General features: G+C 59.1%; 2 protein-coding genes across 11 annotated transcripts in view; both read right to left on the bottom strand.

The window, feature by feature from the left end:
- LOC112819828 (palmitoyltransferase ZDHHC11-like) overlaps nt 1-18705 on the bottom strand; it is a 44008-nt gene extending 25303 nt beyond the window's left edge. For 4 of the 8 annotated variants that reach the window (XM_073891114.1, XM_073891116.1, XM_073891119.1 and 1 more), the window contains exons 1-9: nt 17596-17716; nt 17403-17491; nt 15702-15914; nt 10906-11084; nt 10413-10514; nt 7429-7553; nt 5022-5177; nt 2342-2451; nt 915-949 (exon numbers count right to left, since the gene is read on the bottom strand). In XM_073891114.1, coding sequence (XP_073747215.1) covers nt 915-949; nt 2342-2451; nt 5022-5177; nt 7429-7553; nt 10413-10514; nt 10906-11084; nt 15702-15914 — 920 coding nt within the window. In that variant the 5' untranslated portion in view covers nt 17403-17491; nt 17596-17716. Of the gene's footprint in view, nt 1-914; nt 950-2341; nt 2452-5021; nt 5178-7428; nt 7554-10412; nt 10515-10905; nt 11085-15701; nt 15915-17402; nt 17492-17595; nt 17728-18620 lie in introns of those variants that run through there. The other 4 variants (XM_073891115.1, XM_073891117.1, XM_073891118.1 and 1 more) reach the window with 4 other exon arrangements.
- A 4007-nt stretch (nt 18706-22712) lies between these two features.
- Nucleotides 22713-27956, bottom strand: part of BRD9 (bromodomain containing 9) — a 24149-nt gene continuing 18905 nt past the window's right edge. For all 3 annotated transcript variants that reach the window (XM_025867498.2, XM_025867499.2, XM_025867500.2), the window contains exons 14-16: nt 26785-26884; nt 24266-24439; nt 22713-23427 (exon numbers count right to left, since the gene is read on the bottom strand). In XM_025867498.2, the coding sequence (XP_025723283.1) occupies nt 23330-23427; nt 24266-24439; nt 26785-26884 (372 nt within the window). In that variant the 3' untranslated portion in view covers nt 22713-23329. The remainder of the gene's footprint in view (nt 23428-24265; nt 24440-26784; nt 26885-27956) is intronic.

Raw genomic sequence — 27956 nt, 5'->3', positions numbered from 1 at the left:
GCGCTGCGTCTGCACCAACTGTCCGAAACCGGGTTTAGTCTTGGTTGTTTCTGGAGACGGCTCGCACCCAGCTGGACAGGGCGGGGGAATGTGCTCAGATTGTAACTAAAGGACCACAGCGAGGCGATGCTTCAAGTGAAACTCTAAAGGACCCGGGTTTTCACAGCAGTATCGCTACCCGGTGTCTAAGGAAACCAATGCAGAAGGAAGAAGCGGGTTATTTGGAGCGAACGCTCCTTTTCCGCTAGACCCCTGGTCGTGAGGGGCGCGGTCCCTGCTCCCCGCCCCACTCTGCCCGAACGTGAGAGCCGCCCGCACAGGTTTCCGCGCAGGCCCAACTTCCGCGCACACCTCGGGGCGTGCGGGGGCACTTCCGGCCCGCTCCCCCGGGGGAGACCGACTTCCGGGACGGTTCGGGGCGTGGAGCTGTTACCCCGTGGCCTCGTTCCCTCCCATGTCAAGGGAATGTTTAATGTAACTCCACTTCGAACTCTGCGTGTCTTGGAACTGCACGAAAGGATTTTAGAGTTTATATGGAAAAATAAAAACGTGAAAGAATTGTCAAGAGCAATGAAAAATTAAAAAATGCCAAGGGGGGGGTACCCTACCGGACGTTCAGGGAGGGCGCAACCGGAAGAGGGTCTCCCAGGGGAGCAGGGCGCACCATGCCCTTGGCGCTGGCTAGGGTAATAAAATGACCTTAACCCCTGTCTTCGTGAACACAAAAATAAATTCAGGATAGCTTGGAAACCAAAATGCAAAGAAAGTGAATAAAAATGATGAAAATATTAGCAAGGAATATGAAGGATATTTGTATAACCTTGGAGTAAAGAAGACTTTTTAAAGCAAGACTCTTAAGAGCGTATAGTATTTTTCAAACAGATAAAACAACTCTAGTAAGCTTACAAACTTACCTGTGTACAGATGAACTCTGGCCATCACCTGCTTGCTGTGGGCCATAAAAATTCATAAAGTGAAAAAAATTGTTGACAGTGGGCTTATTATACAAAATTCAAGTCAGTTTTAGTTAATTTTGAGTAATGGTACCTCAGAGTCTCCTGGGTCTTGGGAAATGATCTCGCTGGGAGATAGCACCCTTGTTAGAGGAATAACCGTGTTTTCACCTCTATTAGGTAAGAAACTGGAAGTGGGATTGCCAACTTAAATGGTAAGTATAGATTTTACTTTTTTAAAAAGATTTGATTTATTTATTTGACAGAGAGAGCACAATCAGGGTGAGTGACAGAGGGAGAGGGAGAAGCAGGCTCCCCTACAAGCAGGAAGCCCGATGAGGAGATCCATCCCAGGACCCTGGGATTGTGACCTGAGCCGAAGGCCAGTTTAACCAACTGAACCACCCAGGCATCCCTAGATTTTACTTTTCAAGAAAATGCCAAACTTCTTATCAAAGTGATCTAATTGGATCTCCCCAATAGCAATGTATGAGAGTTCTTTCTCTACAGCTTCACCAACACTTGTTACTGTTCATCCTTCTGATTACAGGCATTCCAGTGGGTGTGTAATGGTATCTTACTGTGGTTTTGTGTTTTCTTAATGGTAAATGATGCTGACCATCTTTTGTGTGCTCATTTGCCACTCATAGACCCTCCTTGGAGAATAGTTGGTTCAAATCTTTTGCCCATTTAAAAAATTAAAGCACTGGGTCATTTTCTTATAATTGAATTTTGAAAGTTCTTTATATATTCTGGACACAAGTGTATGATTTATAAGTATTTCATTTATGCCTGTGGCTTATATTTTCATTTTCTTAATGGTGACCTTTTGAAAAGAAAATGTTTTTAATTTTGATGAGAAGCAGCTGTGGAAATATGTGGGCCTAAAAGGAATCAGCTCTGCTGGCTTGATTTTATAGATAGTGAATGTAGAAACACACCAAACACACAGACATGCACTGCATTGTACACACCATGCACATACACATACTGCATCTCACACACACATGCACACACAGACAACCACACACACACCATGCACACACAACCACACACACATGCACTGAATCACACACATGCACACTCATATAGTCACACACACAAGCATGCACTGCATCACTCCAAACACATATACACAACCACACACATATGCACTGCATCACACAGACAAACATGCACTGCATCTCACACCAAACACACACACACAACCACACATGCACTGCATCTCACACCACGCAGACTCACATATACACACAGATGCAGAATCAGAGGACTGTGCCAACATAGAAACAAAGGATTGTGGTTGAGAAGTCCCAGCTGCAAGGTGACCCTGGGCATTGTCCCAGGCCTAGATAATATGAATGGTGAAGCAGAGGGACACCTGGTACCTGTGGGAATCCTATTTGGAAGGACAGCTCTTCCTTTCCTGCTGAAGCTTTTGGAGTCTGTTGCTGGCGGCCCTGTGTCATGTAATCAAATGTGCTCAACTTCTTGACCACTAGACAGGAGAGAGGAGGAAACAAGCAATTACACAAGTAAGCAGAGTGGCCTGCGTGCCGCAACCCAGCCTTCCAGAGCTCCCCCCAGGGTTCTGGGAGCTCCTTCCTAACCTGGAGCCCTGGGGGGCTGCTGATGGCCACTCCAGAGCCCATCTGGCCTGTAGGTAGCAGACAGCAGCTCCTCACACCCCCAAGGCCTGAGGCCCCCCCCACCCCAGGAACAGCTGTCCTGCCTGCCTCCCAGGCCTGCAAAGTCAACATGGACCTCAGCTGGGCTGAGCCAGTGGCTCCAGCATCGTGGGCAGCACCCCAGGTCACTGAAAGAGCATCTAAGACCTCTCGGTAGACAGAACTATTCATGAAATGGGTTCTGTGCCTGTTTCAGCCATGTGCTTCAGTGGAGGTGCCCAACTTCCCATTTCTCTTTTCCTAAAACCAACAAACATGAGGACAGATGGCTTCTAATTATTTCTGGAAAGTGAGGAGGCCACCCACAGAAGCCTATTTGCAGTTTGAGGAGCAGACGGAGGGGGGACCGCTCCACACACCCCCATGGAGCCCTCAGAGGCTTCTTCCCAGGTGGAGTGAGCTCCTGCAGAACGCAGCCCATCCCCTTCCTTGAGTGGTTTGTACAAGCACTTTTGTTTTTGTTTGCTTTGGCTTCTCTTTCTCAATTAACTCCACCTGGTTCTTACTACATTCTTCACACTCCCTCAGAATCTGTGTCTGTTGGAGGTTATCAACTTGCACTTGGTTACAGGCTAGTGAAAACACTCATTCTTTTGCATGGATTTGCACAGCTACCATCACCATCAGACAGTAAGCACAACTGTGTGTTTCCCAGAGCTCACACTCATCATCTGACAGTAACAAGAGGAGATGCAGTTGAGGAAGTGAGGCCAGAGCACAGCGTGCACTGAGTGAGGGTCCACCGTGTTCCCTCCAGCCTTACCAGGCTCTAACACAGGAGCTCAGGGCCACTGCCCTTTGGGATGCTCTCTCTCCCACTTGCGTGAAGGTGGCTTTCCCCACACCCCTGCTGCTGGCACTCCCACATACGTGTGTCTTCCCAGGAGATCTGGCCCTTACCAACGTTTCCACTCCTACTCATGTGCTGCAGACTCATCTGGGTGTCCTTTTCCCAAGCTTCGGAAGGAAGCATCCAGTGGCTGGCAGTTTCTGATGTGTCCCCCAACAGTCCCCCCACTTCAGGGCATTCATGTAGTCCCATCCCCTAGAACGCAGGCTGACCCCGGTGCCTTGCAGAAGAGGTGATGGGGCGTCACTTCCATGACTGGGCTACAAAAGCCTGGCTCTGTCTTGCCTCTCTTGTCTGCTCACCTGAAGCCAGCTGCCGCATTGTAAGATGCTAAGATGCTCTGTGTTGGAGCATTCGCGTGACAAGGAGCGGCAGGAGGCACTGGCCACCAACTCACAAGGAACTGAGGTCAGGAACTGACCTGCCATTGCCCTGGTGATGAGCCTAGAAGTGAATCCTCCCCTATCGGATGAGACCACAGCCCCTCATGGCACCTGATGGAAAAGCAGGGCCGGGGGACCCACAGAAACTGCCAGGCACTAACTGTTGTTTCAAGCAGCTGCATTTTAGGGTAATTTTACTCTAACAAGAGCTAATATCCCAACTTTGTTCTAGAAGTCTGTTCTTTGATGTCCAAATCCCCTATAAGTGACACCATGAGCCCTAAGCTCGGTGTGTTTCTCCCTTCCAGGGGTCTCCTGTGCATGCCCCCACAGTGACTATGGCACCACTACCCTCCCGGGTGCCTGAGTTGGGGCCCTTTGGTCCCTCTCCTCAGATCTCCAGGTAGCTGTGAGTCCTGTGGACTTGTTCTCCAGTCTTGTATCCGTCCATCCTGAGTGGCTGTGGCAGGCTTCTGGACCTGCCCAACTTGCTACCTGCTGGCTATCATGCACGCTGTGACTGGGACACTGTCCCCAAATGCACCCCTGTCCCCCTCGGCCAGTGTGCAGAAGCTTTAGGAAGGGCCTGGGCTGATCTGGCCCTGGCTCCACAGAGGACATGAGGACACTGCCTGCACAAACCAGCCCAGCAGCCACATAGAGCCTGCTGGTGCTGCCCACTCCCACACAAGGCCACAGGGAGGAAGGTACATTCAAGGAAGGGCTTCACCGGGTGCGGAAGTCCTGCCCCCACCCCCCGTGCCAGGGAACAGTGGAGCCTGCAGCGCCAATGCCGTGTGGACATCAGAAAACCAGGCTCCCTGTGGCGAGTGTGGTTAGCAGATACCCTGTCACTGGTTGACTGTTTCTCATTGTTAGGATTTGGTGCTTTTCTAAATCCCCTGTTCTTTTTTCAAGGTTCCCTGTTCCTGCCTCAGATTCTGCTCCTTTATCTCTGAACATTCTAACTTGCTCTGAAAACCCCTCTCATGGTCTTTGCCGGCCTCAGAACAGAACCAGCCCTGCTGTCCCTCGCGGGGTGTCTCTTCCCATCCTGTGATTTGTCTTTTGTGTATTTCTGGCAGGGGCCAGCTGAGCAGTCTTCTGCCTTGGGACATGTGTGAACACAAGGGGCTGGGACACATACTTAGGTAGAGGTGGAAGATAAGTAGGTGCCCAAGCAGCAGGAGGCTGATGACGTCCAACAGCAGCACGAACACCCCAATGCCCAGGACCACTGGGGTCTTTGTCTTTACAGGGAAAAGGGGGAGGAAGAGCATCCAAATGTTCTTGTTGGAGACCTCTGTGGAAGCAAGGGAGACATGCACCATGTCCAGCACCCGGGGCATGGCTGCACCTCTCCTCGGGAGACAGAGCTCGGTGGTGGGAGAAGGAAACCAGCCCAAGGGAGCTCTTCTTCCTTGCCCAGCTGTGTGCCCTGCCCTACCTAAGTGCCCTTGCAGCCCCCTGACAATCCCACTTTACAGGTCCCAGAACCTGGACCCCTCCTGGCCCCAACACCCACCCTGCCCGTCAGCCAGGTCCTCGCTGGTCCTTGCTGGGCCTTCCCCATTCTCAACCAGCCACTGTCACAGAGGACCAGAAGGCTGTAGCCAGCGCCTCAGGGCAATTCCAGAACATGGTCCTCTGTGCCCCAAACTTAAGTGTAAGAAAAGCACTGACGAATCTGCAGTCAGGCCCATGAGGTGGAATTCCGGCTAAAATGCCCTGACTCTAGTCCCTTATGTGACGCCCCAAAAGGTGGCTGCCAGGCCCACTGTGTTGTGTGGCCGCGTGCGTGCGTGGGGCTGGCTGGACCTCAGGGTGGTGGACAGCATGCTTGTCCCCTTAGCTGGTGATGTTTCGATGAATTCCCACCAATGACAGCAAAGTGTCCCAGGGAACTTGTAGTTAAGCAGCCCTGTGGAATCTTCTGGAACAGCAAACCCAGGAGATTGCCTCAGTCTTCAGGCTTTCACATATAGCTGGTCCCACTGTGGTTCCGGAGCCAGCAAGTCCCAGAGAGAGGCCAGGGTCACCCTGCCCTCTGTCCTCACAGCGCACAGCAGTGCCGGCCCAGCTAATGCCCGTGTCGCGAGGCCATCAGGAAATGCTCAGAAGTGCTGCTGTGGGCACTGGGGTGTGCTGAGGTCGCCGCTCACCAGGTGCAGTGTGTAGGGGCATTGAGAGGCCACGTGGTGAGGAGGGCCTATACCTGGAACCCTTAGTGCCCAGCCCTGACTGTTCTGGAGGCTGCCGGCTCCGGCTAGCCCTCTGGCTTAGGCTACATGTGGAGACTGTCAGGAAGGGTGGCAGGCAGAGGGCTCCAGCTGGCTGTGTGCACATCCTGCTGAGTGGGGCCTGGCCTCGATGAGACCCCTGCTGTTCCCTTTTACCGTAGAAATAACCCGGATCCCTTTCGGAGCAGTTGCAGGTCAGAAAGTCCATGCCACAGTGGTGCTGTGCAGGCCTCGCGGTGAAGGTGCACAGGGCATAGCCCCCCCCCAGGAAGAGGCTGCACGGCAGCAGGACCCCTCCAATGGCACAGGCTCTGGAGAAGGGAGATGTGGGGGCTCGGTCCTACCACCAGATCATCACTGGCTCTGCAGGCTGCTCACTTTCCTGGGAGGAGGGCACTGTCCACACGTGCTTTGGAGCCCGATGCTGGGCCTTGCAGAGATGTTGGAGCCTGAGCAGAGTGCGGGTCCCTGGAACATTCTGAGCTAAGCGACAAGGTCCTCTGTTTTCCTGCTCTATGTGTTGGGCCATGATGTGCTCTGGAGAGAGGCCTGGGCTGAGAAAGGCAGCTGAGGTCCCTGGGCACTCAGGACAGACACAGGAGGCGGTCCCCTGGGGGTCCTCCCTGCATCAGTGTCTGGGGCTGCTGTGACCAATGGCCACAGACTGGGCAGTTTAAACAAGAGATGGAGCCTGGAAGTCAGGGTGTTGCAGGGCCCAGCTCCCTGCATGGCTGTAGGGGAGGATCTGTCCTGAATCTTCCGGGTCCTGGGGCTCCAGGCACCCCTGGGCTGTGGCCGTGTCCCTCCAGTCTCTTATAAAGATATTCTCAACGGACCCAGCACCCCTCCACACACACTCCCGGGTAACCTATGGTCATTTCAAGATCCTTAATCACATCTATAAAGACCCTTTCCCCAAATAAGGTCACAGTCACAGGTCCGGGGATAAGATCATGGACATAACTTTGAGGCCACATCCAATCCCACATCTGTTAAGGCCAGGCTCCTGCACCCACTTAGCAGAGGCCTGCAGCCACACATCACCCGGAACCTGTCCCCATCTAGACCCGCTGCAGGGTGATGGGCAGAGGGCGCCCCTCCCACGCCTGGCACTACCTGGGAGCACGGCCTCTGAGCAGCCAGCACCACGGGCCCTGAACCTGCCTCTGCCCAGCCATGCCGCTCACCCAGCCGGGGGCAGGCCGGGCTGATGCCCCCCAGAAGGAAGGCTTTACCACAGAGGCGGCTGGAGGGACAGGCTAACACTTGCGAGTGACCCAAGAGGAAGCAGGACCACAGAGGAGCCACGTGTACTTTCGTAGTAGGGGTGCGTGCGGAGCTCCTCCGGGTTGATGAAGAACTGGATGAAGATGTAGAGCAGGATGACAATCAGGCAGAGCAGGCCAGCCGAGGCGGAGGCCACGGAGAAGAAGAAGTACCTGCGGGAGAGGCAGAGGCAAACCAGGTTCAGGGCCAGCTGACCCACAGCCCTGGAAGGGCGGCAACCCGCGCGGGGTGTCCCCGGCCCCAAACCCAAGACCCAGCCTTCTTCCCGTCTCCTGTCCCTCGAGTGGAGCTCTCCACGGATGCTGCTGGCTCGCGGCCGTCCTGATGGCACCTCCGTTTTCTGTGCCTCGTGGCTTACAGACGTGCTCCCCTTCAACCCCCACGAGGGGTGAGGAGGGGCCACCCTGGCTCACAGGGAAGGACACAGAGGCTCCGGGCCGTGTGGGGTGGGCGGGCACAGGATCCCCCACATCCGGGCCGCTTCTCACCGGGGCCTCCCGCCCGGTCACACAATTGTGGACAATGAGCCCTTGTGGCTCTTAGCCTGGAGTTGGGGTCGTGACCGCTGCCACTGAACAGAGTCGGATGGTTTTGTTTTTTTTTAATTAATTTCACTCTTTTTGTTGTTCTGCTTGTACCTGAACTATGGCGTAACGGGTTTGCTACTCCAAAAGCTGGTAGAGCCAGTAACCCCAGTATTATCTGCAGATCATTTGAGGTACTTTTTACACTTGAAAGCATTTTCTTGTATTCTACCGTTTGCTCTGAGTGGCCAAGGAAAACACATTTGTCTCCTCATTCAGAAGAACTTCGGGGCATGCGTGCAGCAGTGTAGACGGGAGGGAAAGTGGGCAAGACAGTTCCAGCTCAAAGCCTAGTCCCTCTGGAAGAACACTTGGCGGTTCCTCCTCATGGTGGAGGTCCCGGTGCTGTCCTTCCTTCAAGGGCACTGAAGCCAGGGTGCGTCGGGAGGCCAGAGGGCACCATGACAGGTGCCTGGCTGGGTACAGCTCATGACCCACAGCTCAGGGGGGTCATCTCCACACACCCTCCCTGGGGCCAGGCCCACTTTTGGGCACAATTGACATCTTGTGCTTTGGCATTAGACCAAAATCACTCCTGCCCCCTTGCCTGGCTCAGAAGACCCAGAGAATGATCCATCCATGCAGAAAATAAATTATGGTCAGCAACTCTTGGAATATGCTCCCACGGCACGGTCTTCCTCCAGGCTTTCTGCTGTTGTGACATTGAAGGAAACCACTCCGTCAACATTTTCAGTCTCAACGTGTTTTCTTCAGCTGGAATTCAGTTGATTCCATGATGCTTTCCCAGAACTTCTTGAGGGTTCTTTACACACAACTTTAGGTGGAGAGCTAAAATGTGAGCATTCCCAAAAGGTTCGGTGCATGTGGAGCACAGCCCTGGAGTCCTGGGGAGCTGCTGGCTCGAGGGCCATTGCATCGTGGCCCCTCACTAAGCCCCCCGAGATGCATCTCCTGTGCAATCCTAGGCAGGCCCAGCCTCCTGTGTGTCCCCGAGCTGCAGGGGGCACAGGCCTGGCCCCACACCTGGCTCTGGTCCCCAGGGAGCCCCTCCAGGCTGGAAGCCCCTCGGCTGTCCTGCCCTGCTGTCACCTGGCAAGAGGCAGCGTTCCCGATTGGGTGGGGGCCAAAGCCTGTCCAACCGACCTTCAGGACACGAAGCATCGCTTCCTTCCCTGACTCCTGCATCTGCGGCGCCTCAGCACCTAATCCAGCCCCTTCTCTGTGAAGACCTGACTTCACTGGCTTGTTAGGCTTTGCCCGCTTTTTTGGACAAGCGGTCTTTTAAAGGCAGTCACTCCCTCTTGCTTTTTCTGCTGGATGGTCGAAGGGACAGGAGGGAATCTGGGGCAGATGCACATGGACGGCGGCCCCGTGCTCACCCTGACCCCTGCCTCACCTCTGCGTGCTCCTTCCGAGGAATGCAGCCCCCTCCTTGCTGTGTGCCAGGCACCTGCTCCCTCCTGCTGGCCCTGCCCAGTGGATGCCCGGACGGCTGCTGGGGCTCACCCGCAGTGGAGGGGCTTCTCGCCCTGCTGGGAACCCCCTCAGCCTGCTGTGCCTGGAAACCCCTGTCAGGCCCTCTGAGCTCCAGCCTGTGACCCGTGGGGCCTGGCCCACTCAGTCCTGCTCAGTGGCAGGGCTCCTCTGTCCCCCGACAGCTGCCTGGGCCTCAAGGTGACCAGCTCGTGCCAGCAAGGCCTTGAGGAGCTGTGTCCAGAGCAGAGAGCCCTGCTAGTGTGAGGCGGCGGCCCACCCCGCCCTCGTTGGCCCAGGCCTCTCTTCTGTAGGGAGGAGGGGGTGGGGGCTCCCAGGCACTCCCAGTCCCCCAGTGCTGATTGGGCTTTCCTAATTATGAGAGCTTTGTATTTCCTTCTGCTCAAAGCAGCGATCCTCTTCAGGCCTGAACCAGCTGCGCATTTCTCACACGGTCTTCCAGCTCCAGACTGGGTGCACGTGGCACGTCTGCCATAGGGTGGTGGGGAAGCAGGGGGGCCCCTTGGCAGCTGCGTCATCAGCCAGCGTGGGCCAGTGCGAATGAGTGCGGGGAGCTCTGCTGCTCCTCCTGGCCACTCAGAGCCCAGACCCCAGCCCGTGGGGTCCTGGTGATGCTCACGGGCCCTGCACCTGAGCCCGTCCGGGCCTGGACGCTCGCTCCCAGTACAGCCTGGGCCCCTGTCCTCTGTCCTCTCACTGGGAGAATGCTGCCGGGCCCCAGGCAGCGGGTCAAGGATGAGGCAGCTCAGCCCACACCCCTTCCCACAGGTTGGACCTCACACATCCAGGGGTGACTCCAGACCACACGAGGACGACAGAGGACAGCACGTGACCCCCCCACTGCCATGGCCCTCACCCCCTCACCCATGAGGCCCCTGCCTGCAGAAGCCCTCTCTTGGGGCCCTGGACTCCTCACCCTTCCCCCACACCTGGCTCTCCCCTCCCCCCCAGCTCCCCCCTGCTCGCCCTCACCAGTAATTCCTGCTCCCCACACAGTTGTTGAGCCATTTGCAGTGATGGTCAAAGCCAGAGACACACTTGTTGCAGGCGCTACAGTGTTTGGCCTTCGAGCTCCTGGAAGGGAAGGGAGAATTGAGGACCACCAGCCTGTTGGCAGCGTGTGCGGGAGGATGACAGGGTCGAAGCCCCCGCCTGCCTGTCGGGGGGAGGCGGGCAGCAGGGAGCACCAGGCTCCAGGTGGGGTGGCCTCCCCTGGCCACGCCTGCCACATGGTGCCAGGGATCGAGCTGGGAAGCCGGGCTCAGATCCCACCCTGAGCCACGGGTCTCCCTCCCAGGCCGCCCACGGAAGCCGTGACCAGCCCGGGCGGAGATCTGATAGGGGTGTCTGGATCGGTGGGGGGCCCCATGTGTCTGAGGGCCACGGCTCCTCGTTCAAGGAGAGCAGTGCCAGCCAGCCGACGGGAAACCGAGGTACCGCCTGCCCCCACACCCGGGGCACTCACACGGTGACCTCACACAGGTGGCAATACTGGTTCTGGATCACGTGTGCATGTTTGGACCGGTCGAAGGTCGGCATAGGCTTGGAGTAGTTCTTCTTGAACTGCACGTTGGCTTCGGCCGGGTCGATAGAAACTGCAATCAAGTGGACTAAGAAGTGGAGAAAGAAGAGCCCGCCATTCACCTGGGGAAGAGGCGTCAAGGAACACGCAGCCAGACCTGGACAACACGGCGAGGGTGCCCACTCAGGGTGGCTGCCGGTCAGCGCCACGGGAGCAGTGCGCCTGGCCAAGGGCCGAGTCCCAGGACGGTCCGTTTACACCCCCGCGGCCGACAGAGCGAGCCCCCCATTCCTTCCTCCACGAGAGACGACGCTCGCTCGCACTGGAGATAGGCTTTCCCCGCTGGAAGCAGGGCCCTGGAGGCACCTGCCGGGGGCCTGAGGGTCAGTAGGGGGTGGGCACCATGCTGGGTGCCGAAGGAGGTATGGGGGTTCCTCGGGCAGCTCCAAGAGTAGGTGTGGGGTTAGGAGGCAGGCGTGTCGTCAAGAAACGAAGGTGGGGAGGAAGGGCTCCCACACCCAGTCTCTATGGGGCGCCTCCGTCTCTTCTTGTCTTCCCTGCCCCTAGCCCCTCCGGCTCTCCAGCACCCACGCCCTCCATGGCATCCAGGGTAAAACCAGGCCCTGGGATCTCACCCTCTCCTCCTCCTCCACCTCGGGACCAACACACCGTCCCCATGGAAACCAAACAGAAGAGGTGGAGGCCGCCTCCCTGTCAGCCCTGCCCTGCTTCCCCAGACTGGCTCTGAGCGGGAGGGCTCAGGGTTACAGGCCGGGCTCCAGGGTGTGGTGGGGGAAATGACTGGCCGTGTGCACAATGCTCTGCCGTGATTTTAGGGGGTTGCAGGCTCTGAGCAGGGGCTAGGGTCATAGCTCCGTTCTGCGGGCAGCCCCCAGGGGGTCCTTCTCATGCTCCACCACTGCTGTGGTCCGGGGTCTGCCGCCCACCCGGCAACAGCGCTTGGCCTCCGCATGGGCCTGCCTCCGTGAAGTCCACTGCACAACAAGCCTGAGTGCTTCTGGCCAGACCTGCTCATGGCCCCTCGTCCTCTAGCCTCCAGGCACCAGTGTAGACCCAGGGCTCTGGGTGCCAGACGTGGGCACAGAGGCGATGGGGAGCCAGCCCTGCTGGGGGAGCATGGCTGTCAGGAGGGTGGGCGAGAATGAGCGAGAGGCTGGTGCCCAGGGGCAGGTGGAGGGGCAGCTGAGAACCAGCCAGGCCCTGGGAGACCTGCAGGAGGAAGGGACTGACCAGATCCCTCAGGGCCATGGAGGGGGTGCAGAGACACCAAGGCCCTTCGTGTGGCCACCAGACCCTGCAGGGCTGGCTAGGGCGGGAGCCTGCCCTACCCTGCTGCTGAGCAGACCACAGCCCTGTTCCATGCAGGGTGTGGGGCAGCTGGCGGGTGGTCAGGGGCTGGGCCGGGCTTCACGGTCACAGCTGGAGACACCAGCATGGTGCTGGCTTGCCTGTCTCTCTGCACCTGCTCCCTGAAGCCATGTTTGTGTGGTTACCGGGGCAACAGGAGCCCGTCCTGAGCTGCAGGCCCAGGACGATAAGATGCAGCAGGAAGTCCAACTGTGGCCCAGGTGCGGCCCCTTCCTCCGCCTGCCTCAGAAACGGGCGGGCAAGGTGCACAGGAGGGCAGCCAGGGCTGGGATGTGTGCTCGAAGCCCTTTGCCCCTGGCTACACTCGGCTTGCACGAGACCATCGCCCAGGAGACAGTGCGGGGACAGCTCGGCCCACACTCTGACCCTCAAAGTGCAGGCGCCCCAGGCACCTGACCTGAGTCGCTGGGCCAGCCATACAGAGCTGCCTGCCGCCAATTCCCCCAGATGTCTGAGCCCTGCAGGGGCCCCTGCCAGGCCGCCCCCAGAACCTGTCCCCCAGGAACAAAGGGGTGTGGCTTCCAGCCCCCCCATGCTGTAGGTCAAGTCCCCCCACAGCCTCCTCGAGCATGAAGCTGTCCAAGCAAGAACACAGCCCACCAGCTTGTCTGACCTAACGCCGCCCAGCACTCAAGGAGCTGACCCCAGGTCACCCACAGGAATGATATGGACCAGCAAAAGGCGCCCCATTCTGCCTGGCCATTACTGGGTCAGCCACACGTTCTAGATGTCAATGAGCATGGGCTGAGCCCCAAAAGTGTCACAGGGTGCGTGGGTTCCCGCTCTCACTTTCAAGTGCCATCTTCTCACAAGAGTGTCTCAGTTTCCCGTGAATAACAAAAAGCAAAAGGAACAGGGTAGGAGGTCTCCCTCAGTAAGCAGGAGGCCCTGCCCCAGAGGCCACGGTCCCCTAGCAACAATCTGTGTTTGGTAAACAGGCGCGGGCGCAGCCCAGGACACAGGCCCTCCCGTCCTTCCGGTTCTGCAGCAGGAAGAGGTGAGGCGCCCCCAGAGCCCCCACTGCCCCAGTCACGTCTGCCTCTTGCCAGACCTGGAGTCAGAGCGGGGATGTCAGTGGCACGGTCCTGGCAGCTCCCCGGGGGCCTCTCGGCCCAGCCACACCACCGGCCCTCAGCCTAAGTCACGTCCCATCAGACGCCAGCCCCTCTGCACCGTGGACCCTACGGGCCAGGGATGGAGCTGCTTCCCTTTGCAGGATGGCGGGGGAAGCTCAGACCCAGAGGGTCAGCCAAGAACCCCTGGGTCGCCTCTTGTGCTGAGGCTGCGGGAGGCTGCAGCCCGGCCCAGCCCGCCTCCTTGGGGCTGCAGCCTGCCCCTGCAGGCACCGAAGGACACCGGCGCCCCCCAGCGGCCAGAGCACAGTGCCCAGGCGGCTGCAGGGGCCTGGGACGTCGCCTGCCCTAGTGGGGGCTGGGCAGAGAGAGACCCTGTCCCAGGGCAGCCTGAGTCCTGGACGCCTGTCACGCAGGCAAGAATCCCTCACTGGGGGCTGGTGCCAGGGGCAGCGCAGACCATCACTGGGCTCCGCTGCCAGGGGCAGCTCATACTGGGCCCCAAGCCCAAGCCCCCTCTGGGCCCGAAAGCAGGTGAGTCCCCCGGGGGACCCCTGGACAAAGAACACGGGCAGCTCAAAAAGGCCCCCCAAACAGGCTGAGCTACGGTCAAGGGCCAACGAAGGTGAGGATTTTAACCCAGCAGGTGAGCAAACCACAGTCAGGATCAGGATACAGACAAGGAGGGACCGCAGGAGGCAGGAGAGCCCGCCCACACCCGCGGGCTTCCGGGGCTCCGTTCCCGCTGCCGCTAGCTTGCGGGCGGTGCATCTCCTGCACAAGGTCTCCTGAGCACACGGTCGGAGTGGCAAAATGGAGACCTCACTGTTTCACAAGCCACAGCGAGAGGGTGCCTCCGACGGGGAGGGCCAGGCCCAGCTGCAGGCTGCCCCGGCTGTGGGGAGGGCGCCCACCGCGGGGCAGGGCACTGGTGGACGCTGCGCTGGGCCCGAGACAGGAGACCCATCACCGCATGCCCAGTGTGAACTGTGACTGGATTCTGGGCTAAAAACCCCTGACAAAGCATGTTTTGAGGACCCCTGGAGAAATTTTAAGATGGGCTGGCTGTGAGATGGTACGGTCTCTGTGCCCATCTTGCTGGTTGTGAAAGACACAAGTACATGGGCCCCGCCTCACGCCCCCACCTCACCACAGGCCTGGAGGTGGGGTGACCGTGCCCAGGGCACGCAGGACCCATGTTCCCCGATGCCACTCCTGTGGACCACTCTGTGGGCCCCATGGGGGCAGGCCGGCCAGGTTGGGGGCCGCGTGGTGCTGGGGAGGCAGCGGGCTTGCATATCAGGCCATGGTGGATGCCGAGGCTCACTGGTGGGGTCTGCCAGCATGGCCCCTAGACACGGATGCACCGGTGGAACTGGATCCACCACCCACAGGGTAAGGCGTGAGGAGGGACCAAGGCGGGCGATGCCCGTGTGGCTGGGGGCAGGGCCAGCACCGTGGAGCCTGCCTGACAGCCCCATGTGCACCCACGGCCCCAGCGTCTGCCCACCTGGAGCTACTCTCCAGGGGTCCTAGCGGCTGGCAGGCTCACACTCTCTGCCAGGTCCGGCCACCACCTACCATATGTCGCAAGAGGGGCCAAACAAGAAAGCATGGGGACAAGCGGCTGAAGACAGGCCACTGTTATAATTAGTGTCTCTCTCTAAACACACCCCCTTGGACCCCTGGCGTGGCTCCCCCACCCCCGGCCAGCTGGATCCAGCCCACTGTGGACCTGCGGATGGACCCTGAGACTGAAACACCATGCACGGCCCTGGGACACACCCTTCAGCCTCTGAGCCAGACAGGCTGCTCGAATGCGAGGAAAAAATCCTTCTTCCCAAGCATCTGTGTGTGCGACCACATGCGTGGCCGTTGCGGGACTGTGTCCGTTTGTCTGCATGTCTGCCCTGGCCATGTGACTCCTTCCTGTGTCCTCAGGGCTCTCCACCCCACCCCAGGGTCCCTCTGCCCCTCCCCACCAGGCGCATTCTCCCGGAACTGATGGCGGGCAAGCCTGTGCTTTTTAGCAAGGACACTGAGCCAGGGAGCCACATGTAGGATATCAACGGGTTGCTGTGGCCACGGTGGGTGTTTGGGGTGAAGAGGGGGGAGCGGGGTCAGAGGGCAAGGGGCTGCACCTGTGGGTGACTTGGTGCAGAGGATGGAGCGGCAAGGGGGACGGGAAGGCGTGGCGTGCCCCTGAGCCAGCTCTGGGGGCCGGCCCTCCGGGAGCCTCCCTCGGACAGCAGGCCCTGCTCCCACAGTAAAGGATACGCCGTAGGCAATGTACTTCCAGTTACGTGGCAGGAAGGGAATGAAGATGCCGAAGTTGGCAATGGCCATGATGAGGAGTGTGACCCAGGCCACCGCCTGGAAGGAGTGCAGGGGCCTCGACCAGCCATTCACTCGGGACAGGCGGGGGGGTGAAGCCTGCTTGGTCCCGGCTTCTGGGACAACCCGTCTCCAGCTTCTGTTGCACAAACCCATCTGCAAGACGGGAGGGGGACAGACAGGCCGTGTGTGGACCCTCCCACAGCCTGTGTGGCAAGGGGACCCCAGGGCTGCCCACCTCTGGAGGCGGATGGCAGGTGGGGGGCCCTCCAGGGTCCAGGGGAGTCCTGTGTCTGCCCAGGCCACAGCAGTGATGCAACACTCTTGGAGGGTGTGAGGCCCACAGGGCCGAGGACCCGGGAGAGGCGCCGCCAGGACCCCAGCGCGGGCATGGCCGTGACCACCTCCAGTTGAGTGCGGGCTTTGTTTACAAATGGGCACTGACTCATCAGAAGACCTGTCACATGCAGGAAGAAGACCCCCATCAGGCCCTCATCCCTGGGGAAACAGAGGGGAAGTTGGCAGGAAAAGCAGCCCCTCGCTGTGTGACCATTTATGTGCCTGAAATCCTCAGAGAACCTTCCTACAATTCTCCCTTAAGGACAGAACTAGATGCCACATGCCCAGAAATGAAGACCTGCGGGCTGTGGGGCTTCTGGGGCCTCCAGGTGCTCTGGGGTCACCAGTGCCGAAGCGAGGGGCTGGGAGGGAGCCATGGCCACTTCTGGCCAGGCGGCAGTGAGGGAATGGGTGAGCGGCACATCACAGCCACGGCGGGTGGAGGCCTGAGGGTCCCGGGGACTTGGCCACAGGAGGGCAGATTTCGGCTGCTCTCTACAGGCTGGCCGCTCCGTTCTCGGGATGTGGGGCCAGGCAGGGCTTCCCTGGTCAGTAAGACTCCTGGGGGCCCGCAGAGAGCATCCCCCATGGACAGCAAGGCCAGCGCAGTGGGGACTGGGGCAGGGAAAGCACCCTGCATTACAACGTGATTCCCGAGCAAAAGCAACATTCAGATGGAAGCGTGAACCAACAGAAAGGACACTGCCAAGAATCAAACCCCCAGGAAGGTCGGATCGGGGGCACGCGTGGACCTCAGGGCGGGGAAGCAAAGCAGTGACCCTGAGGAAGAAATCCTAAGTGACGGGACAACAGAGGGAGAGACCACTTATCTTGTGGGAGGAGCAAGATGCAAGGACGCGCGTCAGCCCCAGGGCCGCCCACGCTGGCAAGGATAGGGGCGCGACTCCACCCTGCAGGGGTTCCCAGGACGCAAAGGTCACCATGATCATGTGTGGAAACCCCAAAGTTCAACTGGCATCAGAGTTTGTACGATTTAAAGGAGCGATTCTTCAGGTTCTGAGAGTAGTTGGAAGCTAAACAGCCCTGGTGTCACGAGAGCACGGGGGCCAAGCGTGAGGCCTGTGGGGACACCGAGTCCCTGCTCCTCTGGGGGCTCCGGGAAGCTCCCCCGCGTCGCACCTGCAAGTGGCCCTGAGAAGTCGGGAGGCACCAAGGGCAGAACTCCATGGTGGGCAAGCGCATCCTAGTTACCGCAGGGGCCGCGTCTCATAGGCGTGAGGACGGCACGTGGGTCACCCCCGCCCAGGCCCACGGTCCGAGTGGCAGCAGGAGGTGCACACTTACCCACAGTCACGGGGGCCAGCGGGGCGGGCGTGGCTGAAGTCTGTCCCCGCAGGCTCCGCGGCTGCGCGGGCCCTGGTGGATGAGGGGTCCTGGAGAGAGCACACGCAGGTGGCAGCCTCGCCCGCCCCCCCCACCCGGTGGCAGGCGCTTCGCTCACACACCTCCATTCACCAAAACCACGTGTTCCCCTCACCGAGTCTGAAGTATGGCCTGAGGGAAAGCGCGAATCTTCTGGCTCGATCCTTAGCTCTTGGGGGAGCCCATCGGTTCAAAACCCGCAACCAAACACTAGGCTCCCAACAAATGTGGCGCTTCCTGTCTCCTTCTGGGGCGAAATGGGCACAGTTAATGCAGGCTCCATGTGTGGACAAGACACCGTGGAGACAACACCTTCCCCAGACACGCACACACCACGCACTCACACACACCACATGCACCACACATGTAACCACATGCGCACCCCACACACAACATGCACACCACACGCACCACACAACGCACACAGCGTTTCTGGACCCATTCCTCATTCTCGACCTTTCTTGGGCTATCTCCTTGGCCTGGACCCGCCCCCCGCCCCCCCCACTAACAGCCTCTAGAGCCTGTCCTGCTGTCACTCTCTCTGGATGACCTCCCTGACACGCCTGTCCAGTCTGAGCTGGGCCCCCACTTACTCCTTCTGTAACTGCTGAAGCTGGTCCTCTGGACTGTCTGCAGGACGGGAGCAACGTCATCCCCTACTGGGCAGATGAGGCAGTGGGTTCGGGAAGTCAGCCCTGGTGGGGCCCGGGTCCCCTCTGAGCCCAAGTTTGGTCCCTCACGTTTGTGCTCTGTCATCCCTAAGGGTTCTAGCCCTTGTTTTGGTGCAAGGTGTGCTGGTGCCGCGATGCTCCCACGAGGCCGTTGTCACCTCCACGACCCCAGCACAAGCATGGCCAACTCGCAGGAGCTTTGTGCAGGGACCACTCTCCTGGCCCCACGCGGCTGCAGACGGTCCCTCCTCCTCCTGCCTGCCCTACCATGCTCCCGAGAACCTGGAGTCCTGGGCACCCCCACCTGCATATCTAGGACACAACTGTGCACACGTGACCTTCTGAACCCCATCGCCTGACACAGGTCCTCACAGCTTCTGAATCACTGTTTTGCTCTCTGTCCCGCTTCGGATGCACAGAGGTTATGCCTGCGAGTCCCCTGGTCGCACCAGAAGCAGAAGGCACCCACCTCCCTGGGAGTCAGAGCCTGCTCTCCCCACCCGATCACTGGTCCAGGCTGGACAGAAAGGCATGGGCCTCTCTCTCGACCCAGACCCAAGTGAGGACCCCTGGTTGCCACGGCAGTGATGGAACCCAAGGAGGTGCCTCATAAAGCCAGGGCTGCCCCCCCAAGCCCCCGCTGCCTGCTGGGGGGAGGGGTGGGATGCAGAGAAGGCACGGGGGTCCCAGACAGGCCGGGCTGTGGGCAGCACCCCCATATACGGTCCCAAGTTCTGACTACACCACCTCCCATGGCAGCCCCTCGGCGAACCAGCGGAAGACTCCTGGCCCCCAACCTCTGCTTCAGAGGCCGGGGCATCGATCTCAAGGTTCCTCATGACACTTGACTTGTTGGCCAAGTCTGCTCCGGGGACCCACGCTCGCATGCTCCGTCTAGGTCGGGTGGGACAGCAGTGTCCAAAGTCTGCCCTTCAGGAGCTGCAGAAGGGCCAGGGCAGGAGAAGAGGCAGGGGTGAAGCGCATATGGACAGTGTGCCGGGAAGGGGTCTCTCCCAAGGATGGCTCAGCAGCCCCTTTCCCTGCCTCTCCCTCCCCTCAGGGTCTCAACTGTCAAGTGCAGGACATTTCCGGTGCCCATTTGGGCCCAAGAACCCCCACATGGCCTTCTCAGATCCCGATCGCCTCCTTGGTGGGGGGACATACACCTCCCTGGGGAAGCCACCCAAGCCAGGTGGGTTGAGCCACCTCCGTGTGCACTGTGTGTGGCACCTGCGGTGGCCAGGGGCTCTGCCTCCGACCAGGCAGCTGGGCCGGGCCCAAGATGAAGAGAAACCAGCGGGCAGGGGCCGGGGGTCAGTTTGGAGCAGCCAAGAGAGCCCTCCTGGGGAGACTGGGGACCTCTGTGCTGGGCGGGGAGCTGGTCCACGTGGCTGGTGCCGAGGCCTACTTCATGTCTGGGTCAGTTCTGCTCCACCCAGCCTGCTGTCCAGCCCAACATGTCCCAGGAGATCTCAAGGAGCAAAGCATCCATGGGGATGACAGGGACGCTGATCCTGGCAGCCTGGTCTGCCCACAGGTGGGCAGCAGGAGACAGGGCCCCAGACAAGGGGCCCCAAGGAGTGAGGGGGCTGGAGGCCGAGGAGCCAGGCAGTGGCGAGAGTGGCCGCCTCCTGTGGACCCTGCACACAAGCACCTGCGCGTGGGCAGGACGGGGCTGGCACCGGTGGGCCACAGGGCGCTGACCTTCACCCGGAACCATGTCCCTGTGAGGTAGGAGCCACAGACTCTGCAGCTGGGCTGCTGGCATCCACTGTCCACTGTCCGCCAGGCCAATGCGCCACCAGAGAGGCCCAGGGCAGACGACCAGGCTGCCTGACCACGGTCTCAGGGCCCCAAGAGCCCAGCCACTGGTACAGCAGAGGCTGTGGACAGCGGGGACTGAACACAAAGCCAGGGGCCCTGGAAAGATTGCTGTCCTTCTGCGGCACGCTCACCTTCGAAAGGCCTTGTCTCGGACAACATGTGCGAGCGTTGGCAACAAGGCCACAGTCCCTGTTCGCAGCGAAGCATCGCTTGAGACGCTGGAAGGTGTCTTTACAGAGCTTCAGAGTGCTTTTCGGTAAACGAAGATGAGCGACATCTCCACCTCCTGCACGGAACATGCTTGTCCAGATACACCTGCACAGGTGGCCACATGGGAGGGGGGAGCCCTGTGACCTCAACACCCGGTGCCCCGCAGCTCAGCAGACCCTGAAGGAGGCCGCTGAGGAGTGGGGCAGCGGAGGCACTACCCCAGGGCGCCCCGAGTCTGCAGACAGCAGACCCAGAGCCACGACCACCGCAGCCACTCACGCCTTTGAGAAATATCCTTCCCTCAGAGACACCTCTGCTCCATGAAAATAACTTTAGAAGCTACAAACATCAGGGCCTATTCGCCACAAAAACATTAAGAAACAGATGTAAAACCAGAGCATGCAAAGCCATAAGCCCCCTGCCCAGGGCAACCAGGACCTTCCCCACGCATAGCTGCATGCCCAGAAAGTCAAACTTTCTCTTGTTCCCTCAGCAGCCGTGCCCACATTGTTTTTATGGAGCGCAGAGCACTCCCCAGTACGATTATCACTCTGCCTGACAGCGAGGTCACTCACGACCTTCATCATGAGTGGTGCTTCTCTAAGCAATCCCCTGTGCACACAACTGAGATGCCCCACCCTGCAAGGTGAACACTGTGGGGGAGGTGGGGAACAACGCAGAGTGCAGGATATAGGTAGGGCGCAGGCACTCACATGTACACATGCACTAACACACACACACCTACACACGTACTGACACGAATGTGCACGCACACATGTGCACCAAAATTACACACACGTGCCCGGACGTAAACGTGCATGCTCGCGCTCACAGGTGTACCCACGTGCATGAACACAAATTCACATAGGAGCCCACACATGCACACACACTAACGTGCGCAAACTCTCCCCATCGCTGGTCTTGCTCTGAGTGTAGCTCTCAGCAGAAAGAGAGCAGGAAGATGAATCCCCGTCGTCCAGCATTGTCCTCCCAGACAGCCCCTCTCTCTGGCACGTCGACAGTGTGGTTGAGGCACCGTGGTCCTGCTGTGCGGTCTGTGGCCAATCCCTGGCTAGCGTGGCTCTGAGGGACACTCCCCCTACCTTGGGCACCTGCTCACTCTGAGCACCGAGAGCATCCGTGGGCTATGACCGGGATCCTGCTGGCTTCCTTGAGCAGAAGGCCCAGTGAGACAACCCAAGCCCCTGGACCCGCTTCATGGCTGTGACATACCCAGGAGCAGCCTGAGCCCTGATGGGGTCTGTGGCAAGGGTAGGGGGTCCCTGGACCCATACTGACACACCAACACTGTGCTGAGGGAAGGGAGCCAAACACAAAAGGCCACGTAGTGTAAGACTCCACTACAACAAGATGCTCAGAACAGGAAGATCCATGGATGCCAAAAACAGAGTGGTTACCAGGGGCTCCAGGGGGGACTGAGGGGCGCTGCTAATGGGGACTGGGTTTCCTTTCGGGGTGATGGAAATATTCCAGAGTTCAACAAAAGTGTTGGTTGCACAAAACTGTGAATGCACCAAATGCCACTCAGTTGCATACTTTAAAGCAGTCAGTGGTTAATTTCAGATCATGTTACCTTCACTGAAATAAAGATTGGTTGGAGGGCCCTCCTGTCCTCAGACGCCCCCCTGGTCTTCCCTGTCGCCGGGTATGTGGCCTTCTGAGTGGCAGCCCCTGGCTCTGCAGAGGCCGTGCCCAGAGCAGGGTCTCCAAGCCGCCCAACCCGATCTGCCCGTCTGCAGTACAGGCTTGTGATCAGGAGGCAGCAGCACCTAAAGCTGCCGGCACATCTGTGGGGCCCTCGAGCCGGAGACCACTCCCTTCGGGTGGGTCTGGGGCTCCACGGCTCAGTCTCAGCGGGTCCTGCAAACATGTGCCACGTCCATGTCACAGAGGTATGGCTGCGAACTCCAGCTGGGGGCCAAGGAGAAACGGGGGCTCAGCAAGGCAACTCCAGCACCAGAACCCAGGGCCACACCCTGCCCAGAACCTCACCTTCGGAGCCCTGGGCGGGGCAGAACACACCCCCATGCCACGGTGGGAAGTAAGAGACGCCGCCACCTGACCTCCCGGCAGCTGGGGCGCTGGGGGCAGGTCTGCAGCCGGACTGGGGGCTTCACCCTGGCAGGGGGCTCACTCCTCTGCCGTCGCTGGCTTGCTTGTGCAACACTGGGAGACCTCTGACATCCGCGAGGGGCCCTGCACACCCGGCAGGCAGTGGCCTCGTGGCCTGGGGCACGTTGCACTGCCCACTGCCTCAGGTCCACATTCTCTCCCAGGACTGACTCCACCCCAGGACATAACAGAGCCCCTAATTTTGTTTTCTAAAAAAGGAACACAGCAGAACTTGTGCAGGGTGAGTAAAGTCGGACGTCACTGCAGGGGGAGACCTGGGCCAGACGCAGAGGAGAGGGGAGGTGAGCATCACGAACAGACATGTCGACCTCTCCTGAAAAAGGTTTTCACTAAAAGGTCACTCAGAAGTGGATACTTACAGCGCTACTAACAATTATACACAATCACTCTGTGTATTTTATTGAGATTTCTGTTTTGCAAATGTAAACAGGCATCCAGTAAACACATCCGGGAAAGGTCTACGGACACAGCACGTGGCCGTTACCAGGAGGCAGTGTGGTCTTCCAGCAGAAGGCAGGCCTTGCCCAGCACAGGAACAAGGAGCACGGAGCCTGTCCCGGGCCAGGAGGGTGCAGCCCCCCATGACCTCCCTCGGAGATGCAGGGGCGTGGGGGGCAGGCAGGGCAGAGAACAGGCAGGAACCCTGCCATGGGTACGTCTGCTTCCCAAGAGGCTCTCAGGAAGGGCGCTGGGGCAGAAAGGTGTGTCCAGGCCGGCTGCACGGATGGGCTTTACAGACAGTGCAAAGCTCAGACACACGCCGGCTCGACCCCATCGGCCACACACCGTTCTGTGTGATCTCCACTATTCAGGATTCACAGGGCTGTGCACAGACACACTGGATCTGTGCACGGCCGACATGATATCACCACCTCCCCGGGGCTGTTTCCCGCTCGCCAAAGGGGACAAAAGGAAAGTCTTTGTCTCAAGACAAAAACTCTGTACATGCAAATAAAAAAATTAAAAAAAAAAAAATGGAAGACTACAAGGCTAGCTCTTCGTAGAAGCTGCAGGCTCTGGAGACTGAAGGAATTCGTACGGGTCATGGGTCACCTCCGGCTGCTCCCCGACACTGAGGCGAGGACTTCCTGCAAGTGTGGGAAAGATGCGGCGTTCACACGACGGGTCTGCACACGCTGTGCTTCAGCCCCGGCTGGAAACACGTCCTGTGACTCGTTCTCCCAGGGCCTGGGCCACCCCCTCACGTCCCCGGGCTGGGACTCAAACGTCTATAGCTGATAAGCGCCCCCCGACTGCCCAAGGTCAGGAGGTGCTCTGCAGAGTCACTGCTGGGATCAGGGACTGGAATAGCAGCATGGGGAGCTCACTGAGCAGATCTGAGAGGCCAGGGAGCAGTATCTGGTTCCCTTCCTGGACGGGCCGAAATCCTGGTGGGGTCCATGCACCTACCCACCCTGTCACTCATTAAAGAGAGAAAGCCCCAGGCCAAGGAAGGTCACCTGCTCTCCCCAAATCAGGGTCCTGGAAGAACAAAGTACTTCTCAATACCCTGTTTTAGGACTAAAAACGGGAACAGCAGGAAGAAACAAACATCCCCAGAGGTGAATTCAACACGCCTGTCAGCGTCTGGGGCCTCGTTCTGCCCAGTCCAAGGGCCTTGGGATGTGGCTCCTGACACTGAGAAGACCAGCACCTTACAGACAAGACCCACAATGCCGAACACTGAGTAAATTCCACTCACACACTTCACCCCGTGCAGCTGCCTGACGAGGGAGAGGTTATTCGGAAGCCCAGGGGGCAGGGGGCATCCTGGAGAGGGAGCAGGGCCCTTGGACTCCTTGGAGGCTGGACATGCGGCCTGCGTTAGCTCCGACGTGCCAGGATTGCTGGCCCTCCTGCCCTTTACCCAGATGCCGCCCAGCACCTGCACAGTAACACAGATGCTGGGGACCGGGGCCACTTTACCCAGGTGGTGCTGGTCCCTGTCGGAGGGGGAGGTGTTGGACAGAGAGCTGAGGTTGGAGGACGGCCGGGAGCCCCCGCGCTCTGCCTGTGCCTCGTGCAGATCCTGCAGGAGCTTCGCTGTCTCATCCAAGTTCAAGTGGCTGTCGTCAGCATCCAGCTCCTTCTTCACTTTCCCTGTGCAAACAGGACGGACGGACATCAGGCATCCGGCTGCCTAGGCCAGCGCAGCATGCCGGCACGGTCTCTCCCTCACTTCTATGCACACTCAGGATGAGAGGCGAGGCAGGACTGCCGAGTGGACAAGAACCCAGGTGCCATGTCAAATCTGAGCCATTTCACACACACGGTTGCTGCCCCCTGCCCCCACCGCACACACAAGTAAGCAGCAGGACAGCGTGTGCTACAGAGGCCTGCAGACGCCATGACAGGACACAGGCCAGAGCCAGCGGGTGCCCTGGGCAGTGGGCAGGCTGAGAGCTGCTGAAGATGGGCTGCCTGGAGAGCCCCCACGTCTGGCCCGACAGGGACCTGTGTGTGCACGAGAGGACACAGCCCCACCGGGGAGCTCACACACGTCTGCAAGAATCCGTGGCCCAAGTCTGCAGAAGGGTGTGGCCCCATGGTAGGACTATGTCCCGCCTACACTAAATGTGCCTTGGGGCCACCCTAAGAACATCTCAAAGCAAAACAGGGACAGGGTCCAATGGCTGCAAGTCGCTGATGGCCTGTCAGACAAGACCCAGCACAGCTCCGGGGCGTGTGACCCAACACAGCACCTGACCGTGGAGCCGGAGTCTGGCCTGTGATGAACTGCTACCGGATGGTGGAGGGCAGGGAAACGGCCCCACCAAACTCGAGAGGAAGGGCATGAGCAAGACGGGCGTGACATCAGGGACCGGGCACTGGCTCCTCAAAAGGCAGAGGAAAACAGTGGCGAGGGCAGAAGGGGAGACGCTGGAAAAACCGATGGAGCCCCTGGACAGGGAGAGAGGGGTGTCCGCAGCGACCCGCACCCCACCCTGGGAAGGGCCATGGCAGGCCAGCCACAGTGGAAGGGATGGCCACACACGAAGCGGAGGAGACTCCATGACAAATGGCAGAACCGGGGCCCAGCTGACTGCTGCAATTATGGCCCAACTTCCCAGAGTGGATGAACCCTACAAAGCCCCGGGGCCAACAAGATGAACCAAACCTGGGAAGATCAATCTCAACAAAAGCACATCAAAGCAAGTCATAACCCAACGACCAAAACCCAGTAAAAAGGAGAAAGTCTTAAACACAAAGAGTAGCTGGCAGAGTGTTAATTCCGCAGTCTCAGACCGCCGGCCCACAAGGCAGAGCTGGGCCCTGGCTGGTGAGCGTGGATCTCGAAGGGTCCCCACCATTGCAGTGACAGAGGGGCTCCCTGCACCTCAACTGTCCATGCAATCGATGTGGTTTCCACCGAACACCTGCTTTGCTTCCAGGAGCCTGGGATCTGCGGACATGCCAAGCAGAGAGGGCTCTGGAAGTGCCACCTGGTCCCCCCACAGAATCATCCCATGCACCTTGTCCCTCTGTGGATCCTGGTTTGTCCCTCTGCTCTAACAAACCAGAGCCGTGAATCCCAGGAGTCCTAGGGAACCAGCAAACCTGGCAATAGGCGGGGGACCCTCAAACAATTGGGAAAATAACCAGTAGCAAGACGTTAGACCTGACCTAGATAGGGTTACTGCACTAAATAAAGTCTAAAAACGCTCTAACCAAAGGCAGAGACTGCTGAGCTGGGTAACAAAGCAAGACCTGGCCTCACACACTCTGCAGGTCTGACGACACCCACTTCTGACGTAGGCAGGGTTTCTCATCCTCGGCAGCAGTGACCCCTGGGGCTGGGTCGTTCTTGGGGGGCTGCTCCCTGTGCTTTAGAATGTTTAGCAGCATATCTGGCTTCTGCCCCTCCATGTCAGAAGCGCCACACCCCAAGTGTGACAGCCAAAGATGTCTCCAGACACTGCCACACGCAATGGCAGGGGGGGGGTTACTGCTCTCAGGTGAGAAGCCCCACAGTAAAGCTCGGGTGTGTCTAAAGTAAAGGAGAGGAGAAGGAGCACCATGAGAACCACTGGTCATCAGGGAGGCGGGTGGCCAAGGAGACTCCGAAACCCCGAGTGCCGTGCAGAGCACAGAGGACATCTCGCGTGCTGGGGGCCGCGTGGATGCACGTGCACACACAAACGCACGAACAGCAAACCGAAGCAGGCAGCCCAGCCCTGCATGAACCACCAGGCTGAGGGACCCTGGCGATCCTTCACATGGAGCCTGACATCCGAAAGGAGACTGGGGCAACCCCGCTTTGGGGCCATCTGGGAGGGGGTCCTGAGGACGGCGGCCAGACTCCTGGAAGCAAGGACAGGCCTCAGTGCCCCAGCCCTGTGCCCCCGGGGACTGCCCAGCAGACTAATGCAGCACCAGGGACAAGAGCACAGGGTCCACTGCTTCCAGCAGAGCCTGATGGTGTGAGCGAGCCCAGCACAACCTACCCAGAGAGCCGAGCATGGAGATGTCCAGAGAGGCGTCAGAGTAGGACTTCATCGACATGAAGTCCAGGACGGAGCTGCCGTCGCCCAGTGAGTCCCCAGCCTGCAGGAGACAGGGAGAGACCAAGCAGAAAAGGAGAGATGTCACTGGGTGGGCAGTTAACACCAGCTACTGAACTCACGGGAGCGACAGGGGCATCAGTGCCCTGCAGCCACAGGTGGGACAGGCCTGCTCTCCCCGGGAAGCAGGTGAGACCACACTGTGTCCAGTCCACGCTGCAACCCACGACCACTGGGGTGAGCTCAGGAGTGGGTGCCGCTGAGGGCATGTGGGACAGGTCCCTGCAACAGGCAGACACACGGGATCCGAAGGGCTACTTCTCAGGGACCACACTTAACAGCATGGCAGACTCCAAGCCAGCATGTTCTCTTTCCTTCTGCGGCTGCCCCAGGACCCCCTGCCCCTCTCCTGTGTCAAGCCCCTGCTCTGCATCGTTATGGAAACAATGCTGTGCGGCCCGAGACCTACTCCCCGCCACCCACAAACCGTCCATGCCCGTTTGTTGCTCAAAGATACTAAGATAATAGCTAACGTATGGCTATTTTTAAAATAATCACAGAGGGGTCATCTCTGGTATTTTAAGGGAGATCTACCACCTAAGACCCCAAGGCCCTCAAATTCTGCCAAGTCACACTCTCACCTTGGTGCTGGATCCTAAGTCACTGATGGGAAGTTACTGTCCAGTAACAATGCCCTCCTGACACATGCCCTGGAGGGACAGTTTCTTCACCAAATAGTTAAACAAGAGTCCACATTATGGCAGATGCAGAGAGTCTGTGGGCCTGGCTTGCGCAGGGGCATTTCACATGCCCCCACCCCACCGTCTGCCCTCCCCAGAGCTTGAAGGCTCATGCAGGGTCCCCACCAGCCTGGACAGCACGGACAGGGGTCCATCTCCACCCAGCGACTCACAGCGACCTGGAGGAGGAAGCTGAAGCTCCTGCTACTCAGCAAGGGGGCACCAGGCCTGTGAGCCCTCTCCCGTCAGCTGTCTTCTCTGGGTGTGAGCCTCTCCCATCAGACTGTCTTCTCTGGGTGTGAGCCCTCTCTCATCAGACTGTCTGGGCCTGGGTGTGAGCCTCTCCCATCAGACAGTCTTCTCTGGGTGTGAGCC

Source organism: Callorhinus ursinus, unplaced genomic scaffold, assembly GCF_003265705.2.
Source record: "Callorhinus ursinus isolate GAN/ISIS: 27379988/994484 unplaced genomic scaffold, GSC_fseal_2.0 scaffold3, whole genome shotgun sequence".
NCBI classification, from domain to species: domain Eukaryota; kingdom Metazoa; phylum Chordata; class Mammalia; order Carnivora; family Otariidae; genus Callorhinus; species Callorhinus ursinus.
This window is presented reverse-complemented; position numbering and strand designations above follow the sequence as displayed.